General features: G+C 39.2%; 1 protein-coding gene across 1 annotated transcript in view; it reads right to left on the bottom strand.

The window, feature by feature from the left end:
- LOC136881744 (FACT complex subunit Ssrp1) overlaps nucleotides 1-21,026 on the bottom strand; it is a 93,631-nt gene extending 72,605 nt beyond the window's left edge. The window contains exons 1-4 of the mRNA XM_067154174.2: nucleotides 20,875-21,026; nucleotides 12,611-12,796; nucleotides 6,693-6,908; nucleotides 5,527-5,625 (exon numbers count right to left, since the gene is read on the bottom strand). Of these exons, the coding sequence (XP_067010275.1) occupies nucleotides 5,527-5,625; nucleotides 6,693-6,908; nucleotides 12,611-12,796; nucleotides 20,875-20,925 (552 nt within the window). The 5' untranslated portion in view covers nucleotides 20,926-21,026. The remainder of the gene's footprint in view (nucleotides 1-5,526; nucleotides 5,626-6,692; nucleotides 6,909-12,610; nucleotides 12,797-20,874) is intronic.
- Nucleotides 21,027-21,586: the final 560 nt, after the last annotated feature.

The following is a 21,586-nucleotide window of genomic DNA, read 5'->3' as shown; positions in this document are numbered from 1 at the left end:
TAATTATAATCTTACAAAACTCCTAAACCAAACCAAACCTAACTACAGCCCCAGTGGGACTTTGCCTGCCAAGCGACCGCTGCTCAGCCCGAAGGACTCCAGATTACGAGGTGCGCATGGTCAGTGCGACGAATCCTCTCCGCCGATATTCCTGGCTCTGTAGATCGGGGTCGCCATCTCACCACTAGATAGCTCCACAATTAAAGGTAATCACATAGGCTGAGTGGACCTGGAACCAGACTTATATCCAGGTAAAATTGTCTGACCTGGTCGCAATCGAACCCGGGCCTCTGGATGAGAGGCGGGCATGTTAGACCACGAAACCGCATTAATTACCGGTACGCGAGTTCAAAATCTCAATACTTTATATTCAGTTTTACAGGGGAATCTTCGTCAGTTTCCCGTGAAAACTTCTTTCAGTTCAGCGACTTTGGTTAGGCTAGCCAAACTCTTCGAAAAATCTAATAACGCCAAGCCAAACGACAATCAACCACAAGTAGTTTTTAATTCTCTCATCTAATAAAATAAAGCACATTAGATACGAAAGCAACCAAAATGAATGCGAAATCCGTTCATTTCTTAATCTTTCATTGTAATTTGGTCTCCGGTATACTGTTTGTAGTCAGTTTCTGGAAATCTCGTACCGCGCAAATTAGGCCTACGTCGACTTTTAAAGGTTATGTTGAACTTGAAAATATGGTTTCGAATGTAAGTATCGATTCTTAAAAGTTCTCGAATGCATTATATTCAATTCTGCGCGTCACAAATCCAATCAAATTGGAAAGATAAAAGAAATATCAAAACTTCAGAAATTACGGTTATTCGTGACCTTGAGGTCATCTGGAAAGCGCGCTCGCTGCACATGTCAGTACGAGTTTGAAATTATACCAACCATTTAAAATGTAACGTGCGCAAATAAAACGACTGCGGTTTTTGGTATTTTAACACGAAAACGTAAAATTCCCAGTCTTACATTAGGACCTAAACAGTACCGGTAATAGGCAATTCCAAGACCTCCCATGGTTTTCTTTTTTTTTTAATTACATTTAGGTGCAACATGTGTTTTTGTCTTGCTAACATAATCATGTACGATAATATCAAAAATACTGAATTTGTGTTAAGAAGCAGTTTCGATTCCTGCCTGAAAGCCCAGTTACTCTGCAGTGCCCTGAGCAAAGTGCCAAAAACCTCTTCGGCAGTACAATCGAAAAATGTAAAAATATAAACATCTAACCCTGGACATAATGTGGACGTTTTATAAGTGCGAACATTTGACGAAACTCGTTCCGTCTTCAAGCAGAGCTGTCGAAATGCGCCGTGTCTCCTTGCAGTTGTTGTCGCCACTCTCTGCTTTATGATTTTCCGAGATTCTCTAAACAATACCACCCGAATGCGATGCTAAGATGGTCCCGTATGCAAGTTCACCGCCGATCGCTTTTCCAGTACCGGTACAGTACTTGCTTTAATTATCGCAGTGACGGGGCGTTAACGCCAAGATCCATAAATATGCCATAGCCGTCCTTTTGTGAGATACAGTTTATTAAAAAACGATTGATCGAGGATTTAGCGTTGATGGGACTGGAATTTCTGGACGGTTGATCCGGGAAATCGTTTCTTCGAGGAACGGATAATGCGGGACTTTTACAACGTGATTTAATTACGATGCTCGCGGGACCACGTAATTTGAACGCATATTCCGGGAAAACGTATTTTCCGGGAACGGATAATCGAGGTTCCACTGTACTCAGTAAATTGGACCCTGTAAGGAACCAGCATGTCAGAGTGGCATATGGAGGACTCCAATTACTGACAAAATGCGGAAGACTCATCTGAGATGATATGGTCACATACTGCGCAGCAGCAGCAGCAGTAGTAGTACCTCAGTTGCAAAGGTGGCACTAGATTTGAGCACCGAGGGCCGTCGACCATGGAGACGGCCAAGGAGGAGATGGCTTGACACACTATGGGAGGACATGCTTGGTGGGCATTAGCGTATTTACTCATCTATTAGATCCCCTCGTGTATTACACCCCCCTTGGCTTTACGAGATGAAAAAATGAAAAAATAAAACTCTCATACAAGACCCCCCAACGTAATTCATCAAAGAACAACGATACCGCTTTGAAGCAGCTACAAGCCTTATGCAGTTCTGATGACATCACACGAATTTGTGAATAGTTTCATCCTTACGACTCACGCAATGAAAACACGGGTCGAAGCCATGAGGTACATCTGTGTTTCGTAGTTAAGAAATGTCTGCCTCCGTAGCGTAGGCCTACTGCAGCTCTGATGACGTCGCACAAATAGGAGAACAGTTTCGTGTCTGAGCCGTGCATTGCAAGCACACATCAGTCATGTATATATGTCTGTTTTGTAGTTAAGAATGTCCGCCAGCATAATGGTTAGCACAATTAGCTGCCATTCTCAGGAGCCTGAGTTTGATTCCCCGTACCATATTGCCACAGATTTACGAATGGCAGGAAGGTTGATTTGCGGTAAAAATGGTACATGCAACTCCCTTCCACTGGGGGCCTGTCTAAAAAAGAGCTGCACCACCTCGATATGAGGAAACGAGTTTACTTTAGTTAAGAAATATTCACGGTTGTTGCTAGGCCTATTAATATAGGCAGGCGAGATCATTAACAAAGTGATCGTTTAATATGTAACTCGGGCCTATATAGGTTTTTTTGGGAGAGAAGTAGGTTTAAAACGAGATAAAAACAATCCAATCACAACTGTTTTACTCGCCAACATAGCTAACAAATAATAATAATAATATTAAATTTTTTATGTTCCCACTAACTTTCAACGATTTTTGGAGACGCCAAACAAAACATACTAGGGTATGCGTTAATAAAAAATGGGAGACAACGAACGTACGAAATTAAACATTATGATAATAAAACGCATTACCGCCACACCTGTAGATATCCATAAAAGTGGCAAACTTTCCTGTTATTTATTCCTATTCTTTCCATCTTGGAACTTATGGCACCATTGGGGCGATACCATACCTAACCTAAACAATGCGGTCTCTCTTATTCCTACAGCTGTTTAGGTAAATCTTGATGTGATAAATGTAGAGAAATAAGCATGAAATATACTTTAAAATAAGGGTCTGACTTTCAACAACTGCAGTTATCAAAAGAATGCTTCCAGTCACTATGTATTACATTTGGAAATACAACTCGTAACATACCCTAGTTATCAGCTGGTGGTTTGGCACGCTTTCAACAACATGGCTTTATTCAGAAGGAGTGGCTTCTGCTACAAATACACCAGCTGGGAATATCAGAGACCATCTCCAGAAACCATTTAGGAATAGCTTCACACAGTTTGGGCTCTACAGTCGGGAACGAAACTATGTTTAAAAGGTTCAAAAAGACGGGACGTGGCAGACGAGGTGGCAGTGAAGATGATGTCACTTGGAATGACGACACGCCGGTAGCAGGGAAGTTAGCGGCGCAGAGCAATTATAATGAAAGCAGTGATCAGGTTTACTGTGTAGTAGGCCTACTGCTCAACTGACAGAGACAAAAGACTGGCCAATGAGTTACATTAGAGTTACATAAAATCAGCTTCATGGTCCGTATCGCACTTCAATAGATTCACAATTAAGTATTTATTTATTTTCCACCTAGTCGATACAATGATTGCTTAAGGCAACTTTTAATGGTCAAAAGTGGTACATGTTTCGTATATTATCAACATCTAAACAGTGTTATGTGGCTGAAGATGTTGATAATATACGAAACATGTACCATTTTGACCATTAAAAGTTGCCTTAAGCAATCATTGTATCGACTAGGTGGAAAATAAATAAATATTTAATTGTGAATTTACATTAGAGTCTCGTTAATCCGAACCCCATTAATCCAAAAGTCCGGTTAATGTGAACTAAAATATTAAATTTAAAAAAAATACTCCGTATTGAAATGAAAGAACTTATTATAGAATGAGGATTTACTTGCATTTTATTAGTCATATTTTACTAGAATAACTTAATGTTATGTAAGGAGACAAGTTGTAACCTAGTTTTAGTCGTTTTCTCCTCTATGGGTTCTTAACTACCCTACTGTAATTTTTTACAGTGTTTTATTAATGTAACTGCTAAAGAATGGACATTTAAAATTACAGTATGCACTATATTGTAAAAACTATTTTCCTCACACGGTCGAGGCGCTGGCCTTCTGACCCCAACTTGGCAAGTTCGATACCGGCTCAGTCCGGTGGTATTTCAAGGTACTCAAATACGTCAGCCTCGTGTAATAGATTTACTGGCATGTAAAAGAAATCCTGCGGGAGAAAATCCCGGAACCTAGGCGTCTCCGGAAACCATAAAAGTAGTTAGCAGGACGTAAATACAATAACATTATTATTAGAAAATATTCTCCGGTTAATCCGAAAATTTCGTAATACGAACAGACTCCGGTCCCAATTAGTTCAGATTAACGAGACTCTACTGTATTTTGTATCAATATTGCACAATGTGATAATACGATACTCTTATCCCTTTTATCTATGGGGTCGAGTATGAAGTGAGACAAATCTTTGTAACGAGTTTTTAAGTTCGGCCCTTCCTGACATCAAACTCATCAGAGGAACAACTGATGTGATATGAGTAACTAAAACGGATTATATTTATTTTATATGTAGGCCTAAAAGTAGTGTTCACCATTTATTGACTTTTAACATTTAGAAATACTGCTTTCCAACGAAAATAGCCAGTATAACTCAAATACATTCATAGGTTTTGTTAAAAAACAGTGTAGAATGTTTACACGTACAAATTATAGCTCTTTATGGCCTAGAAGTCACGTGTTCACTGCACAAAAGTTGAGGTTATCGCATATTGGACCCCTCTTTACTTTTTTGGCTGTAAAAGTGGGGGAAAAAGGGGCCTAATACGCGAGTACATACGGTACTCCAGTTGAAGTCAAGGTTTGGAAGCAATGGAAAGCAGACCCTGCAATTAAGCGGGATAAATGCTAGGGAGAACGAAACAACTTAGAAATGAAGGTACCTGGAAGAGAGACCCGTTGGACATCCCAGAAGAAAGTGGCTAGACCAAATTAAGCACGATCTTCTAACGAGAGAAACAATGTTACAGGATATTAAAGGAGAGGAAGTCTCTAATGACAGAGTTTGATGGAGGCCTTTTGGTCCACTCAAATCCTATCCAGCTTGCCGGAAGGATTTCTAGATGATGATGATGATGATGATGATGATGATGATGATGATGATGATAACAACTGAGAGAATCTGGTCAGGTCATTTGGGTGAATGCGGACAGAATGCTGGAATAAAGTATGAAATTACAAAAGAAAGGCCCAAACTATGCTGGATGGACCAGGTTAAGAACACTACAAGCTATTGGAACCCAGAATGGATGCTGACAGATGAGGAGAGGTAGAGAGAGGTGAGAAGAATCATCTAGATAACGAGGAATGATGACGTAATTTGCTTATCCATCTCTTGTCAATGTAGAATACATAAGGAAATGTTCAAGAAAGAGTTTCAACTGACCTGTTGATGGAAGGCTTCCACTGGGTCTACATCTCCAGCTAATTCAGCAGTAGGAATGTGAAACCTCATCTCCATCAAGCCAACTGGGGCATCGTCATTCTGAAACAGAACAGATTACCAGGCATGAAAAATAGAGAAAGACAGGGAATACAACACAATTTCCTCAAACTGGAACATGTATGGTGTTGAAATTTACCTCACTAAAGGGGAAAAAATATTACAGTGGAATAAATAATACAGGGAGAGTTTACGAAAAGTTACTGCACTCTGCAGGGGACGTCGGGGGAGCAGTCTGTATTCTTCTGTATTAGCAGGCATTATTTCATAACGGTACACCTAATTTATTAGTCAAGAGTTAATAATTAATGAAGTTGAAAACTAATGTAGATCTTACCTTTCATCAAAGCAGCTGCTGAAAATTATGTTCATCATTCTCTATTCAAACATTGCATCAACATTAAAAATTCTGAAACTCTTATATCTCCGCCTCTGAAATTTTACATATCGGTCTGATTTCATTCTCCAGGGCTTCAAGAGTACATGGATAGTTCTTGTACACTTTCCGACTTAAAGTTCCCCACAATTAAAAATCACACACACTTAAATCAGAGGAACAAGAGAGCTAAAGTCAATGACTAACTATTTGCTCAATGAACATTTGCTCAAATACATGCACTGACTAATGAAAATTCTTCGTAAGATTAACATTAACAATGGTAGGATGCAGGAGAGGAATTTAAAACATTAAAATCATAAATATTTCCTGTATTATATGATAATTTCATTTCCTATTTCTTTATGTAGCATTTCTCAATAAGACCTATATTAATGGACATTTCATAATGAAACAATAAGTCACCCAACATGAACAAAATTATTTATAGCCTAGACCTTCTATCCTGACCTTAAGTGCATTTCCTTCTTATTCTGGGCATGACTGACATAATACCAATTTTTACAAATTCTAACTTAAGTACGAACAAAACTATTATTTTATGTGTATTGATATTAAATAAACCATTTTTCTATAATCAATTTGCTACAAAAGATCAAATCAAAAAAGTTTCAGTGCAACAACATCCAAACTTTTAAATTTTAACAATGCTAAAAACTACCAAATCTACTGACACGTTCAGCAGAACAGAAGTGTGAAGATTGTTCCTTACCTGATGGAATTCAAGGGTCACCTCGTTCTTGCCCGTTGTACACTGTGACACGTACGTCAATGGAATCTCGAAGGAAGTGTCTTTCCCTACATCGAAACTCAGGACCGTGCCGCTAAACTTAGCAATTCCCCAGTTCCAGCCTTTTATACTGAGTTCCTTCTCGAGTACATCAAGCTTATAACTTTTGGTGAAGAACTTGGCAATTTTCTCTTGCTCCTGGGAACCAAGACACAATAACAAATAAACGAAGGTATCTCTACAACCTGGAAATGAAAACAGATAACCTACTAGAAACAAAGTAAGAGAGCATGTAGTTTTCGTGACTAGTGATATCATGAACACAGCCACGGGACTGCAATTTATATGCAGAATCTGAACCACAGTGATGTGATTTTTCATTTCAAAAGTTTTGCATGCACTTGCTGGGATGATTTCTCATTTCTCTGTGAACTTGCTGCAAAGTGCCAGGAATGATACTTCATCCCTCGAGCAGATTCTTTTAGAAACCATCGTATTTCTTCCTTTTGAGTTTGATGTTAGCACATATCAGTTATATTCTTATTAAGGAAAGTGTTCAGTCTCCGAATTTATCACTACGAGTGGCATAAAATGACTTATTCTCATGCGACAAATATTTTAAAATGTGAAGGTCATGTCCACACATGTCAACAGTGATGGCGGACTTATGCAACAACGTATTTTTGCAAAAATTTATCTAGCGGATTGCATTCATAGTTTAGAGAATGCTGATGATTATACAGTGTCAGAAGGTGAACTGGACCTTATAACAGTGTTGAAAACGCTTCTAGTGAGTTTATAGTCAGTGAAAGTGATTCTCAAAACGATTCTGTAAGAGAAACGTCACCAACTGCTTTGGTTAGAGATAATTCGGAAAGCAACAAACATTTCCACGGTAATATCGGTATTAACAATATCACCAAATTGCCATAATTCAGTGAAGTTACCACTCATAGTGATTTACCATACTAACCATCTCACCCTTTCCTCGAGTTACCTGGACAAAAACATGCTCATGATGCTGAACCTATAGCTTTTATTTTGATTTTTTATGACACATTATCACTCCAAATAACAATTTTATTCAAAACGACAGTCAAGAGGGTGTACTACAAGAAATACTAACAGTTACTGTGTCATACTGATTTTAGAACTACATATTTGCTTTAAAATGTGGATTTTCATTAATTGAAACAGAAATTTTAAAATTAATTATTTATTTTAAATTTAACTATAGATGTTCCTTGATAAAAAGTATCAATAATTCAAAGTGACATTCCTTATATATAATACAAAAAAGTTTCACTGAAAACAGGTAAAAATTAAGAGAGTAATGCATTTTTCTCGAAAGAGAGTTGCAAATCAGAGTAATATTGGATGGCAAGAAGGCAGTGACTCATCATTGGCCATACAGTAATACAGTATTTATCCTCATAATAGACATAACTACTACGTTCTGATAACATTCTTTTGCTTTCTGCCTATTAATCTCGAGCAATATTTAAAATTCCATGACTTGTTTTTGTGCGACTCGTAAAAGCATGGTATCGAAGTGTAAGAAGAGTGGTGTACGAGAGGAGGAAATTAAAGAGCTAAGGAGTCCAGGAACTGTTTAGGAGCCTGTACAGGACTGTTCTGGCCAACATTCCTTTCTTCCCAATCACTCTATTAGTATCAACATCATCACTATCACTCGCTTGGTCATGTACAGTCATATTCCACGCAAGTAATTCATTTTCTGAGGTGAAATAGGCACTTGATTCATCACCAACTTCGGAATCACTGTCCACGAAGTCCGAGAGGTGACCACTTGACTCGCAAATCATTAGCTATACAGCTGTTTACTTTCACTGTCATCATTTAGCTGTGTTTACATGTGCGATTCCTATTTTTGGTGTATATTTTCAATTTGCTAAATTTTAGAATCTCAGATTTTTTAGCACCTCTGCAGATATTTTTAGAAAAAACAAAATCATGGATTCCATGAAAAGTGCAGCCTTCACACGTTTTTGTAAACTATAAAAAGATAATGGTATGTTTAACTATATGAACAGTACATATTATAAATGGCCATATCTAGTGATGAACATATTTTTAAAATCACTATTATTATTAAAGTTAAGATGCAATTTTTGAGGTTTCAAAATGGGGGGGGGGGGGGGGGAAGGAGTAGAATTTGTAACAATATTAATGCTAGATTTTGTCTTACATTTCTCTCTAATTATAAATATGATTCTAATGTACATTTAATAATAAATAACTATTAAAATAAAAGGAGTTTCAGAATAATATTTTAGAAGTCGTTACATTTTTTATGAGCTCTACTAATGCTTAATTTACTCATTTAAACAAACAATTTTACTTTAATTTGCCCTTATATACTATTATCTCCTTTAATCTAATAAGCATTTTGCTCGGTTATGTTTTCTGTCAACTAGGAAATGGTAATTCTGATTGGTTCCAAACCACTAAAGGAGTGCAACAAGGCAGTACCCTTTTACCCTTACTTTTTATCACTGTCATGGATGAAGTCATGAAAGAAATTAAGCAGAAGAACAATATGGACATCAATGCATTAGCATTTGCAGATGATGTAGTAATTTGGGGAAATACAGAGAAGGAAGTCCAAGAGAGGCTGAACACCTGGAATGAACATTTGAAAGCACACGGATTAACAATAAATAAATCGAAAACTGTTACTATGTCTGTCAACAGGCAGAAGAAGAAAGGAAAAATAATGCTGGAAGGTACACAGCTGGAAACAGTAGACCAATATAAATATCTTGGGTGCATTATTTCAAGTGATAACAGAATACAGCATGAGATTAACAACCGCATTCAAAAATCAGCTCAGTTTTACGATCAAGTTCGGAACCTCCTCTGGAACGAACAAGTTCCCTTAATATCAAAGCAGACTCTATTCCAACCATACTTCACCCCTATACTAACATATGGCCTAGAAACCTGCACAACAACCCAACAAGTGGACAGCAAACTACAAGCCGCAGAAATGAAGTTCCTACGTACTATGGTACAGAAGACAAAAAGGGACAGGGTAAGGAATGAAAGAATATGGGAGGAAGCTGGTGTGTACCCATCCCTGAATGAAAAAGTGACAAGGGCCCGTTTGAAATGGTTTGGCCATGTCAAACGATTGGACGATGGAAGGACAGCAAAACAATGGCTACACACAGTCGTGGCCGGAAAACGACCGGTAGGAAGACCTAGGAAGAGATGGCTGGACCAAGTGAAAGAGGACATAGGAACAAGAAAAGTCAGCTGGGATGTCGTCTTGAGAGAAGAGTGGTACATGGACAGACAGAAGTGGAGAGTGCTCATAAACCACACCCGGGCAACTGGAGTGGAAAACTGATGATGATGATGATGATGATGATGTTTTCTGTCAACTGTGTCACACCCATTACAATTCCTGTAATACCAGTTACATTCAAAATAGTAAAATAACAAGAAAAACAGTGATTGTCTGTGTTTAAAATTATATGCTTAGTTTTTCTGGAGTTTGTTTGACCTGCAAATAAAATTTGCAAGTTTCTATTAGCTGGCATCTCACATAGTTCATCGATTTTTACCATCTACCTCAACAGGTGGGTTGCATTCGTGTAACACCTGTTGCAGTATGTATTTTTTAAATATTTGAAATATTGGGAAAAGTTTTATTTCAGAAAATAATAGCCCAGAGTACACACAAATGTAAGAATTATCTGTGGCAGTTGATGAGAGTTTTAACAATTGTTAATTCATTCTCCAAATAAGTCTTTTTTTAACTGTTCAACTGTAACATCCGTTACAAAGGAATGCCTGAAATGCGCTTCTTGGTTCTTATGTTATGAATGTGTGCCCTCCAGTATTCCATTTTTACTCCATTAGTAAGCGTGTGGTAGGAGGATTAATAAAATTTTCCAACTTTTATTTAATTTTAATTAATAACATGACAAATACATTTCATAATGATCTGAAAGTTATCCTGAATTTAGACAACTGTTCTGCACTCCCTGATTAAGTTTTGTTTTTATATCTTTAAAAACAGACGAGTTACATTCTTTTTTTCTTGAAAGCCTACATTTTCCATTAAAACAGCCCGGCACTTTTAGACCACACCTCTACATTTTTTGCCTGGCACTACGGAAAACTATCTTCAGGGCTGCCAACAGCGGGTTTTGAACCACTATTTCCCAAATCTACATACTGGCTGCACGTAACCGACTGCAGCCATTGAGCTCGGTATTAAAATATTACTCAGGCAATTTTCTTTCTAATTAAATGAATCATTAAGTCACTGGCATTTACCCATGGCTCCTAGTCATGCAAAAGTGAGAGCATGGAACACTATATGTCTTTTCACGAAACCTTCCGCGAAAGAAAGAGTTGTGATTTGCTGAGCGTGTAGTACCTACCTCCACCCCGTCAACGTCTCGTGTTCAGATGTACAGTGCTGCGCATCACATAGGACAAGAGTGCAAAGATCTGAACTTCTGAATAAACGACTAAACCTGGATTCTGTTCACTTAGTTTATTGAACACATTCACAATGCAGTGCCTATGGTCACTTCTGAGCAGTTTTCCACTTTTGTGCTTCGCTACACGTGATGGTCCTACCTCTTGCTCCATTTCTCTCCCTAAGAATACTGACTCATTGACTGCTGGAAGATGCAACACCTTATCTCAGCACCGTACAGCTTGGGACTTTCCCCCGCTACGAGAAGACGTCCTGTATTACACCACGCCTTGTGTCTTCATTTCTCGTTATTTAATCACTATTTTATGAAAGAAGCATATTATATACCGGTATATATGACAACCCTATTTTAATTTAATTACGTACTCTTCCAGACTCTCTAAATGTAATAAACTAAAATAAAATTAATGCGACGTACTACTTTTCTTCGAGCTTGCATACAGTCAAGTGAGTGCAACGGTTGCTTCTCCAATCAACTACGTCTATGTCCACGTGTAAAGGCAAGCTGCTCCACCTATTTGTTTACATCAGGATTAAACTCTAGTGAAAGGCGGTATACATACGTATTTCAGGTGTTTTTCCAAGAGATGACATGGCATGTTATATACCATTCAAAAGAGGGAGAACTGCTCTTTCTCACGAGAAAAACTGTGTTCAATTATCTTGAATAGTTCAAGTTTCATTTGACATAGATTACGAATCCCATCATTACAGTTTCCATCCAACCCAAAGGCAGTAGTAGTAATTATGTCCCATAGAAGGCAGTAGTTAGAAGTAGTTCCGAATTTCTGAACAGAAGCATGAATGAAAGTGAGTGAGAAATGCCATATTGTAAAGAATTGTTCAGTAACAGCGGCGACAGTGATGGATTCGAGAAAAGTAATGGTGGGTGTTAGTGGTCATGCACAAAACGATGTCATGAAAGTTATGAAGTGTTTTCTCATAGTTAAGAACATTTTTAAATACTGTTGACTCAACAAGTGGTTTCTCAAATAGGCCTAGTGTTAAAAATGCCGTATTGGCAAAATAATACCCAAATTAAATTTTGCACTATCGCTCCACAGGTTGCTCCTGAATTCGTAGTTCAAGTTGAAGTACAAAAGGCTATTATATAAACATGATTTAAATAGGAAACAACTGATTTTATCACAGATATGAAGATTTGAGGTCGAGAAGTATTCCATCCCTATGACGAGGCGTGCATTGCTGTTGTAACTAACAAGGGAGCAGGCACCAGCAGAGAGCAAACAGTGAAGTGACTGGGAGAATGGAGCCGCCGATGTTCCTTCTCCACTACTTAGGCAACCTATGATTCTTGCAGGGAGTATCACCACTTGTTGGCAGTCCTAACAGTGCTCCATGCCCTAGGATGACTGAGGAAATGTGACCTAATACAGCAACATCAAACCTGATAGTAACTTACCCCTTCTTTGATTCCACCAAATCTGTGTAAAGCACCATTCTTCAAAAAGACGCGCAGACCCATGCTACCAACCAAGCGTTGCCAGTTTGCAAATTCCACATCAGTGGATGGTATCTGCTCCACTTTTCCAGTCCTGCTGTTCTTGAAAATGATGTGCTGGTCTGTGAGTTTTAGCTTCCCAGGGCACTGTGAATATAAACATTGCAAAATTAAAAAGATACATGTATAGTCATTAACAAAAAGGTAATAAAATGGAAATTCATCTTGACTGGATAACACAGAAGCACTTGCTACAATGAGTTCATTACAAAACACTGTTGAAATACTGAAGTAACAAAGGGACATGAGAGAGGCTGAAGGGGATGAAGACTGCCTTCCTCGACTCCAGAAAAGTGTACAACAAGAACATATCGCTTGTGGGCTAAAATAGTAGCACAACTCAAAAAAAGTTCTGTGATAAATGAGTTTGAAGTTTTTGACGAACCGCAGACAATAATTAAATACTTCTGTAACACTGGAATAACTTACAATGTGTCACTATTGATGAGCAGAATGTGGCATATCCAGTGTTCTCCCTACGACCATTTTAGTGGGCCGTTTGTACAGACCGCCCAGCTAACATAACCTAGATGCATGCTAGTTGCGTAATATTAATACATAACTGAATCCTTGTACGCTCCAAATTAAAATGTAAATACTGTAAAACTGTTTATTTAAAAGATAAATCTTCCATTATTGTTAGCATAACTGCATCAATTACATCGGAGTTTAAATGTTTAGCTTAACTATAACGTAGTGTCGTGCAAGAGCGGTGTCTGGATTAGCGTGGAATTGCACGAGAGTACTCGATTCCACATGACGTTACAAACCTGTATGGTAACCTCTGGTGTTTGATTATGAACGAACAGCAGAATACCAGAACATCTTATTCGTAATAATAACACTAAAATTGTTTACCTGTCTGATGTAACTGTTAATGTCTTCTGTGGATCAGTGGTAGAGGTAGCGAGCTTGAACCAGGAGAGGTAGTCTGATTTTTTAAGGGCAACACTCCATGTTGTACGATGTCAACATTGGCGTTGGTGTTTACTCGACAAAATTCACTAAAACTCGGCCTTAGACGCCCATGAGAGATTTGGTTTAGACTGCCATCTAGTAGGCCTAGAGTAAAACAGACCGAGCTCGATAGTTGCAGTCGCTTAATTGCAACCAGTATCCAGTATTCGGGAGATAGTGGGTTCGAATCCCACTGTCGGCAGCCCTGAAGATGGTTTTCCATGGTTTCCCATTTTCACACCAGGCAAATGCTGGGGCTATACCTTAATTAAGGCTACAGTCACTTCCTTTCCATTCCTTCATTTCATTCCTGTCCATCGTCACCGTTAAGACCTATCTGTGTCGTTGCGATGTAAAGCAACTTTTTTTTTAAAAAAAAAAAGAGTAAAACGGAACGTTGAAATTGACGAGCAAGCAGCCAGATGGCGTCAAATTAAAATGTTTGCACACAGTAGCTGAGGCCATATTATTATTACTGGTGTTAATGCCCTAAGGCAAATAAATTGAAATTTTAACTTAATTCATTTTTTTACGCAGTATTCCCCACCCAGCTACTATTTCCTACCACCCAGCTGATGAAAATTTCTGGTGAGAACACTGCGTACTGACACTTAAGGGCAGCTCCGACAGCACTCCATGCCATAGGATGCTTGAGTACAGCAGGTGGGGGGCAGCACAGAAAGTCAATGTAGTTACAATGTCACTGGTTTGTTTAGAGCATATACGTTGAACGAAGAAAGGCATTAAGGGGTTCGACATCGTTTATAAGGACTATTTATAGTGCCGCATCTATGTTGAGTTCTGGGAGTGGCTACTGACTTGAGTGGTACCTATGGAAAATGTTGCACAACTTATGATGTTAAGGTTCCAGCAAGGCCTGAAAGTGTAGTTGCCATATTTATCCGCATTCTGTGATGTCTGATGTTTCTAAGGAGCTCCCCTCTAGAGCAAGAACCAAGAACATGTGCAAGAGTCTGCAGCAGGTTCCACCTCGGCTGAGTTCTGGGAGGGTACGCATCTCGAATGACATTATACTGTACCTTAAGGGCTTCCGCCCACTCAGATCTCAACGACCATTCGGTCTCGATCCAACGGTTCGATGGCGCATGTTCTTGATAAAGTATAGGTCGTTTCCCTCGCTCACAGTGTTCACACCATTTACCATACTCTTGCTTTGTCAACATCCCTCGTAAATCACTTCAAATTATTCATAATCTACAACCCACTTTAACAATCACTGTTCATTATTATTTTCCATACTGTTGATACAGTATACTTCGTCATGTCCAGCAACCCCCAAATTGTCCGGTTCCATGGCTAAATCGTCAGCATGCTGGCCTTTGATCACAGGGGTCCCTTGATCGATTCTCGGCAGGGTCAAGAATTTTAACCATTGGTTAATTCCGCTGGCACGGGGTATGGCTGTATGGATCGTCTTCATCATAATTTCATCCTCATCACGATGCGCACGTCACCTACGGGCGTCAAATCAAAAGACCTATACCTGGCGAGCTGAATATGTCCACAGACACTCCCGGCACTAAAAGCCATATGCCATTTCATTTCGTTACCCACAAATTGAGAAGAAATAAATATTTTTAAAAATATATTCTAGAGGAGGACTGACGAGTCCCTGACATTTAAAATGAGCACATCACTCTCTTACAAGTCTTATGAACTAAGATTTATAGTTTTCACTTTTCAAAATAAGGTAATGTTATTTAAGGCAGCTGAGCGTTTCTTCAGGGAGTATGCCTACAAGACCTTCAGTTTTATGTGAAACCCAAACCATAATATGTTACTTTTCATTTCAATAATCCTACAGTACAGTACACAATTTCCTCTCGGCAAGAAGGGCACAGTTTAGGAATGTGAATCTTAGTACTGGAAAGGAACAAACAAGTGTAAAATCAAGTGAGAGAGAGAAAGGGGGAAGACAATAAAAAGAACACACGATATCAGAAACACGACGACAGATCAGTGTGGGAAACTCGGAAAGGTTAATCTCCATGTACTCACACACTGCCATCATCAAATAAGATAGGCTCTCTCCTCATCAAACCTAGTTCTTCTACATCCATCTCTTCTTAGCCCCCGACAATTTCGTTTCTGCTTCTCAGCTTCACCACAAAGGTGGACTGTTCCTTTCCAATATTGATGTTATCCTTTTGGGAACTTTTTCTCCTTGTGTGTTTGTCCTGTGTTCTTAATCTTTTACCACCTGTACACAAGGTCTTTTGGGATCACTGGGGACGATGTTTGAAGGGTAATTAGCTTATGAAAAGCCAAGCCTCCACCAACGATCATGCTCAGTTGGAAAGGCGGCATTTCTAGCTATAGCCTGACAATGTCATTTCCACTGCAGCAGACTTAAAATCAAAATCAAATCATTGCAGCAGACTTTCATAGATGTCTATCTTATCCCACTCTTCCTAACAGGCTTTCCAGAAGCCACTTTTATTGCGTGGACGTCTATATCCTAAGATCCCTTTTAGGAGTCCAAATGCACAGGAATCCATGGGTGACCCATCAAGTGCCTTCACCAGAATGTCAGTAAAAGGAATTGCACGGATTCCAGTTCCCATCACCATTCTCCCTAAGAAGACAAATCGAATGAGAGGTGAGGCTGGATTCTTTATCTTGATGTACCCATACCTGATTTTTCGCATTTCCATGCAGTGCTGGGATATCTGTGTTGTAAATGGGTGTTAAAACCTCTTGCTAATAGTATGTACAGTTCACATTTACATTATTAGTGACATGGCGAATGATTAACTTGCCACTGCAACAGTATCCAGCGACGATCATGAAACCCCTCGGAAAACTTTCCTGGCATTCTTTATAAAAATGTCTGACTTCTTTTTTTCTTTTTTTTTGTCTCTAGGGCGGTAGTAAATTGAGCAGGGTTTGTTACAATCATTAAGATACACACATGCTTCCTGTAATGTGACCAAATTTTTCCCCTCTGTCCCCAGCCAAATAGCCCTCATACACCTTTCTTGCATTAGTGCGACGTTTCGAAATGCGACAAGGCAACAGCTTGTGAAATCGGTGCTTATGTCGCTTTTCCAGTTGCAGGTCCCTAATGAATACGGTGTTAACTGTTGAAACAGACATTCCGAACTTAGATGTAATAGTCCTTTAAGGGGGCAGGGTTACCACCTGAGACAAGGGCCATCACTTCCCTAATCACTTCTGGTGTACGGCTGATGGCTGGTCATGGATTTGCCTGTTTTTTTCCCCTCTGGAATTAAGGCCAGTCAGCCTTTGCCTTTTTCATTCCATACAGCACAGATCCTGTTCCTTGATGTCAAGAAATCATCCTTGCACATTCCTTGGATTGCAGAGTGCCTATATTTAGCATCAGAAAGGGCAAAACTATAATAAAGGGGCCTCAAGGTTTAGTAACACGAGCCACCACTAGATGGAGCACGCGCATTGGCTGTCGCACTAGTAGCGCTGGGAAGGAGCGTCGAGAGGAACGACAATTCTGCCAACTGTTGCTCGGGGAACTTTTCTATTCTACAACTGTGTCTTCTTGTTGACAGCTGTGTCTTACTGTTAGTTTGCAATGGCTGTATGTGCAGCTAATGTCACGAAATGTTCTCAGTACCTATATGAATCACCACTTCCAGCTTTGACGTGCACAACTTGACAACAGCTCTGCCATTGGCCTTCAAACTCGTCACCAGAGATTCCAAACTACTTTCTGCATTATCTACATTTTATGGTTGTTCACTTTTCCTGTATCTATCCAGCTTTCTTCTTATCCTACATTTCTCGCGTCAAAAGTAAAGATTGTCAAGATAGCCCTCAATGAGTGTTGATGCCTAGCCTCCTGATGAAGCAGGGAAGCAGAAATTAGCTTGCTGGGAGCTGAGAACAGATGGATGTAGAAGAACTGGGATTGATAAGGGGAGAGTCTATCCATTTAAAGATGGCAGTCTGTAAACATGTGGAGATTGTCCTTGTCCTTTTTATGAGCTTCCTCCTCTTGTCCTATTGTGTGTTCTTTTCGTGTTCCTTTCTCTCTACAGGGTCTCTCACATAAACCCAGACCGAATGCATGGTGTTTGTATTCTGAGCTACGGCAGCTGCAGTACGGGAGGCGCGCGCATAGTTCTTTACCTTGCAAGCAGCCTGCACGTGTTCGACCTAGCAAGCATGAGTCGCCAGTCTGAATCTCAGCTGTTAACATGGTGAGACAGTAATCATTGCAACACTGTATTTTTGTATGTAAAAGTTCTGGTTTCTTTTTTCTTTTTTTGCTAGTGGTTTCACGTCGCACCAACACAGATAGGTCTTATGGCAACGATAGGATAGCAAAGGCCTAGGAATTGGAAGGAAGCGGCCGTGGCCTTAATTAAGGTACAGCCCCAGCATTTGCCTGGTGTGAAAATGGGAAACCACAGAAAACCATCTTCGAACCCACTATCTCCTGGATGCAAGCTCACAGCTGCGTGCCTCTAACCGCACGGCCAGTTCTGGTTTCATCTTAATGGTCATGTAAAGTCATAACTCTCGCTATTGGTGTGCAAAATATCCTAATGATGTTTATGATGTCCCTCATTATGATAGGATGATTGGTGTCAGATGTGCTGTTAGTGCAAGACAAATAATTGGGCCTATTTTCTTAAGACCAGTAAATGCAGAGAGGTACCAAGACAACATTTTGACGCCGTTCTTCTATCAGTTAACGAAAGAAGAAAAATTGTGTGGGTGGCTTCAACAAGATTCAGCCCCTGCTCATACATCAGGAGATTCCCTGCTTACAATCCCAGAAGGGTTTGCAGACAGAGTGATCAATACTGGTCTATTTCCCCCTCGCTCTCCAGACCTAACAGTGTATGATTTTTACTTGTGGGGTAAAATGAAAGAAAAAGTGTATCGAACAAATCTGCACACATTGGAGGAACTAAAAGTAAACATTATCTCCGAAAACCATAAAAGTAGTTAGTGGGACGTAAAGCAAATAACATTCTTAAATTTTAAAAAAGAAAACATTACGAATGAAATCAGAAACATTACAGTGGTAAAACTCACTCATGTCAGCCAGAATTTGGTTACCAGATACAATGCCTGTTTAACCCAAGAAGGGCGTCACTTCCAGCATCTTTTACAAGGTAAGATTTCATATCAGATTGTATATACGCTTAAAGCAGGACGGCAGCTGCCATAGCGCAGAGTACAAACAAGTGCGTTTGGTCCAAGTTTATATGAAATACAGTGTGTGTGTGTGTGTGTGTGTGTGTGTGTGTGTGTGTGTGTGTGTGTGTGTGTGTGTGTGTGTGTGTGTGTGTGTGTGTGTGTGTAATTTGAATGTAAATCTTAGAAATCTTACCTTGTATGAGCAAGAGAGAGCTAGTTGTGTTCATTGCTATACTCAACATCATAGCTTCTAAATTGACGTTTTGGCTCTATATGGTGATTCGCTTTGGAAACTCAAGACACCCAATCAATCCCAAGCTGCCAATCAAATCGATTTATATTGGTTGAGCGCGAAACCTAGTTGCCAACTGTATTGTGTACATTCACCCCATGGTTAAATTACCTCACTCAGCGTGTATGGTATTTGGTACGGTTCACAATCTTTTGCATTTTATTCAGTAATTTGTGTTTTCATATTGTTATACCGGTCTCTCTAGTATAGTACAGCAAAGTGTAGTTTAAAGTTTACCATAGCATATTAGTAAAATAGCCTATAGTCTTTTGCAGTACGCCAACTGTGCGACACGAAATAGTCTAGGGGGACACTCCCTTCGAGGCTCTACACTATAGTATGCGCACTTTTTAGTGATAGATTTTTGTACTCGTTGGAGAAGTAAGAAGGGTTCTGTTAATACTGCCAACTGAATGGAAATTAAATCTGAACTGAATCAATAATATGATCGATCGATATGAATTTTATAAACCTTTATTATTTTAAGCAAACAACTGTGTCACACACACAATATATAATACTATATAACATTTCCCGTTGCAAAACGTGTTCCTAGCATGAATTCTATAGTTTGGCTTTGCTGTGTAAACAACAACAGTACGAGTACTTAAAGTGTACGCCAGATGTCGCACAGCGATGATAAGTGATTCTTAGTTTGTGTTTCAAAGGTTGCCAATACGAATCTCGAAGATAACCAAAGTCGACCACTTCAACACTAGGGTGTAAATCTATCACTAAAAAGTGCGCAGATAGTACGCACCCAACAGTTTGTCACTATTCAGAACATGCACAGACCAATAATTAATTAATTAATTAATTAATTAGTAAGTGTTTAGCCAACAGTAAGTAAGTAAGTGACTAGGAAGAAGAAAACAAAATCATGCACAGTGCACTCTACCAATTTTAGCTGAGGGAGAATTGTATGACTTTGACAATCCAACATGAACTGAATGCAGCCGAATGAGTGACAATTTGTTCATACAACTTGCATGACAATTTTTGGAGGTTCCATAAGGTCAAAAGTGAAGTTCAGAGGTTTTTCTTTTCTTTATTGGTTTCATTTGAAAGAACATCTCTTTCAACAGCAATTCAGTAAGACGCCAAAATGATATTCTATAACATATCTATTCTCAATTAGATGTGACAGGTCTACTATTTCAGAGATTTCGAACTTCTTACTGCACTGTCAACTTTTATTATGATTACAATTTCAAGAGGGAGGGAAATAAAACACCACTTAGAGAACTTAAAAAATAAAGAATAATCTTCTTGAAATAGGCTTACAGAACTCAAAGGAAAGTTAATGAAGACGTAAGTTGCCGGAAATGGTGAGTAATTTATAGGCCTAAAAGATACTAGTCTCGGGCGTAACACATGCCATATAGGCTAGACTACAGACTATGCAAGATAAACGAACCGGAACCATATGTCAAACTAGGTTTTTGCAAGTTGTGCAATAATGCACTGTATTACGCATTAGAGTAACTTTTTACCAGTTAAGAGTCCAGATTGAGAAATAAAATATTGTATCAAAAGCAACGCTCCGAACAAAAGAAAATTATGAACATTTACCAGAAGTGGTTTATTCAGTTCACAAAGCAGTGGCAATCATGAAATGATAGAGAAAAATTCGCATTTTAAAAAATAGTATAATTTCAACCTAAAATTCGATGATTCGACCACCATTGTTCAACATTAAACAGAAATGCAAAACCGAAAAGAAGAGGTTAGCTACTTCGGCTACTTCATATAAAGAAATATTTCTTACCATGGCTCCTTTAATCTCTGCCGATATCTCTGAAAACTCCAGAAAATCCATCGTACTGGCACTCTACAGCAATAAGAATAAACCACTTTATTTCTTTGTATTTAACGCACTCGCAAAAAACAAGATCGCCCCGCGAAAATAAATTTAATGGCTTGAGAGGAACCGGAATAAAACACTAAAGTATCGCAGAATCGATTCTTCGATAAATAACGTAACTCGATAGATATGTAAGAATTTGATTGCATGGATGTATCGAAGTATTAAATCTATCGATTTCATTTTAACCAATACCAGTCATTGAGCGAACATCAAAAGTAGTTTCCGTGTCAGATTTGCTTAGTTCAAAATACAACACACAAAAATGTAAATGCTCAGTATAATAGATTTTCTGCTTCCGATGACGACTACGGAGTGTAAAAGTGAGTGAAGTAATTTCTGCATACACTGGTGCTAATAACTAACTACCAAACCCCACGGCACTTAACGCCCTTGAAAGGGCTTTGGCCTGCCCAGCGACCGCTGCTCAGCCCGAAGGCCTGCTGATTACGAGGGGCCGTATGGTCAGCCGTTATTCTGGGCTTTCGAGACCGGGGCCGCCTCCTCAATTCTAATCACGTAGAATGAGTGGACCTCGAACCCGTCCTCAGGTCGAGAGAAAAACACCTGACCTGGCCAGGAATCGAACCCGGGGCCTCCGGGCGAGAGGCAGACA

The sequence above is a fragment of the Anabrus simplex genome, chromosome 10 (genome assembly GCF_040414725.1).
Source record: "Anabrus simplex isolate iqAnaSimp1 chromosome 10, ASM4041472v1, whole genome shotgun sequence".
Taxonomy (NCBI): Eukaryota; Metazoa; Arthropoda; class Insecta; order Orthoptera; family Tettigoniidae; genus Anabrus; species Anabrus simplex.
The sequence above is the reverse complement of the archived record's forward strand: the minus strand, read 5'-3'. Positions and strand labels throughout refer to the sequence as shown.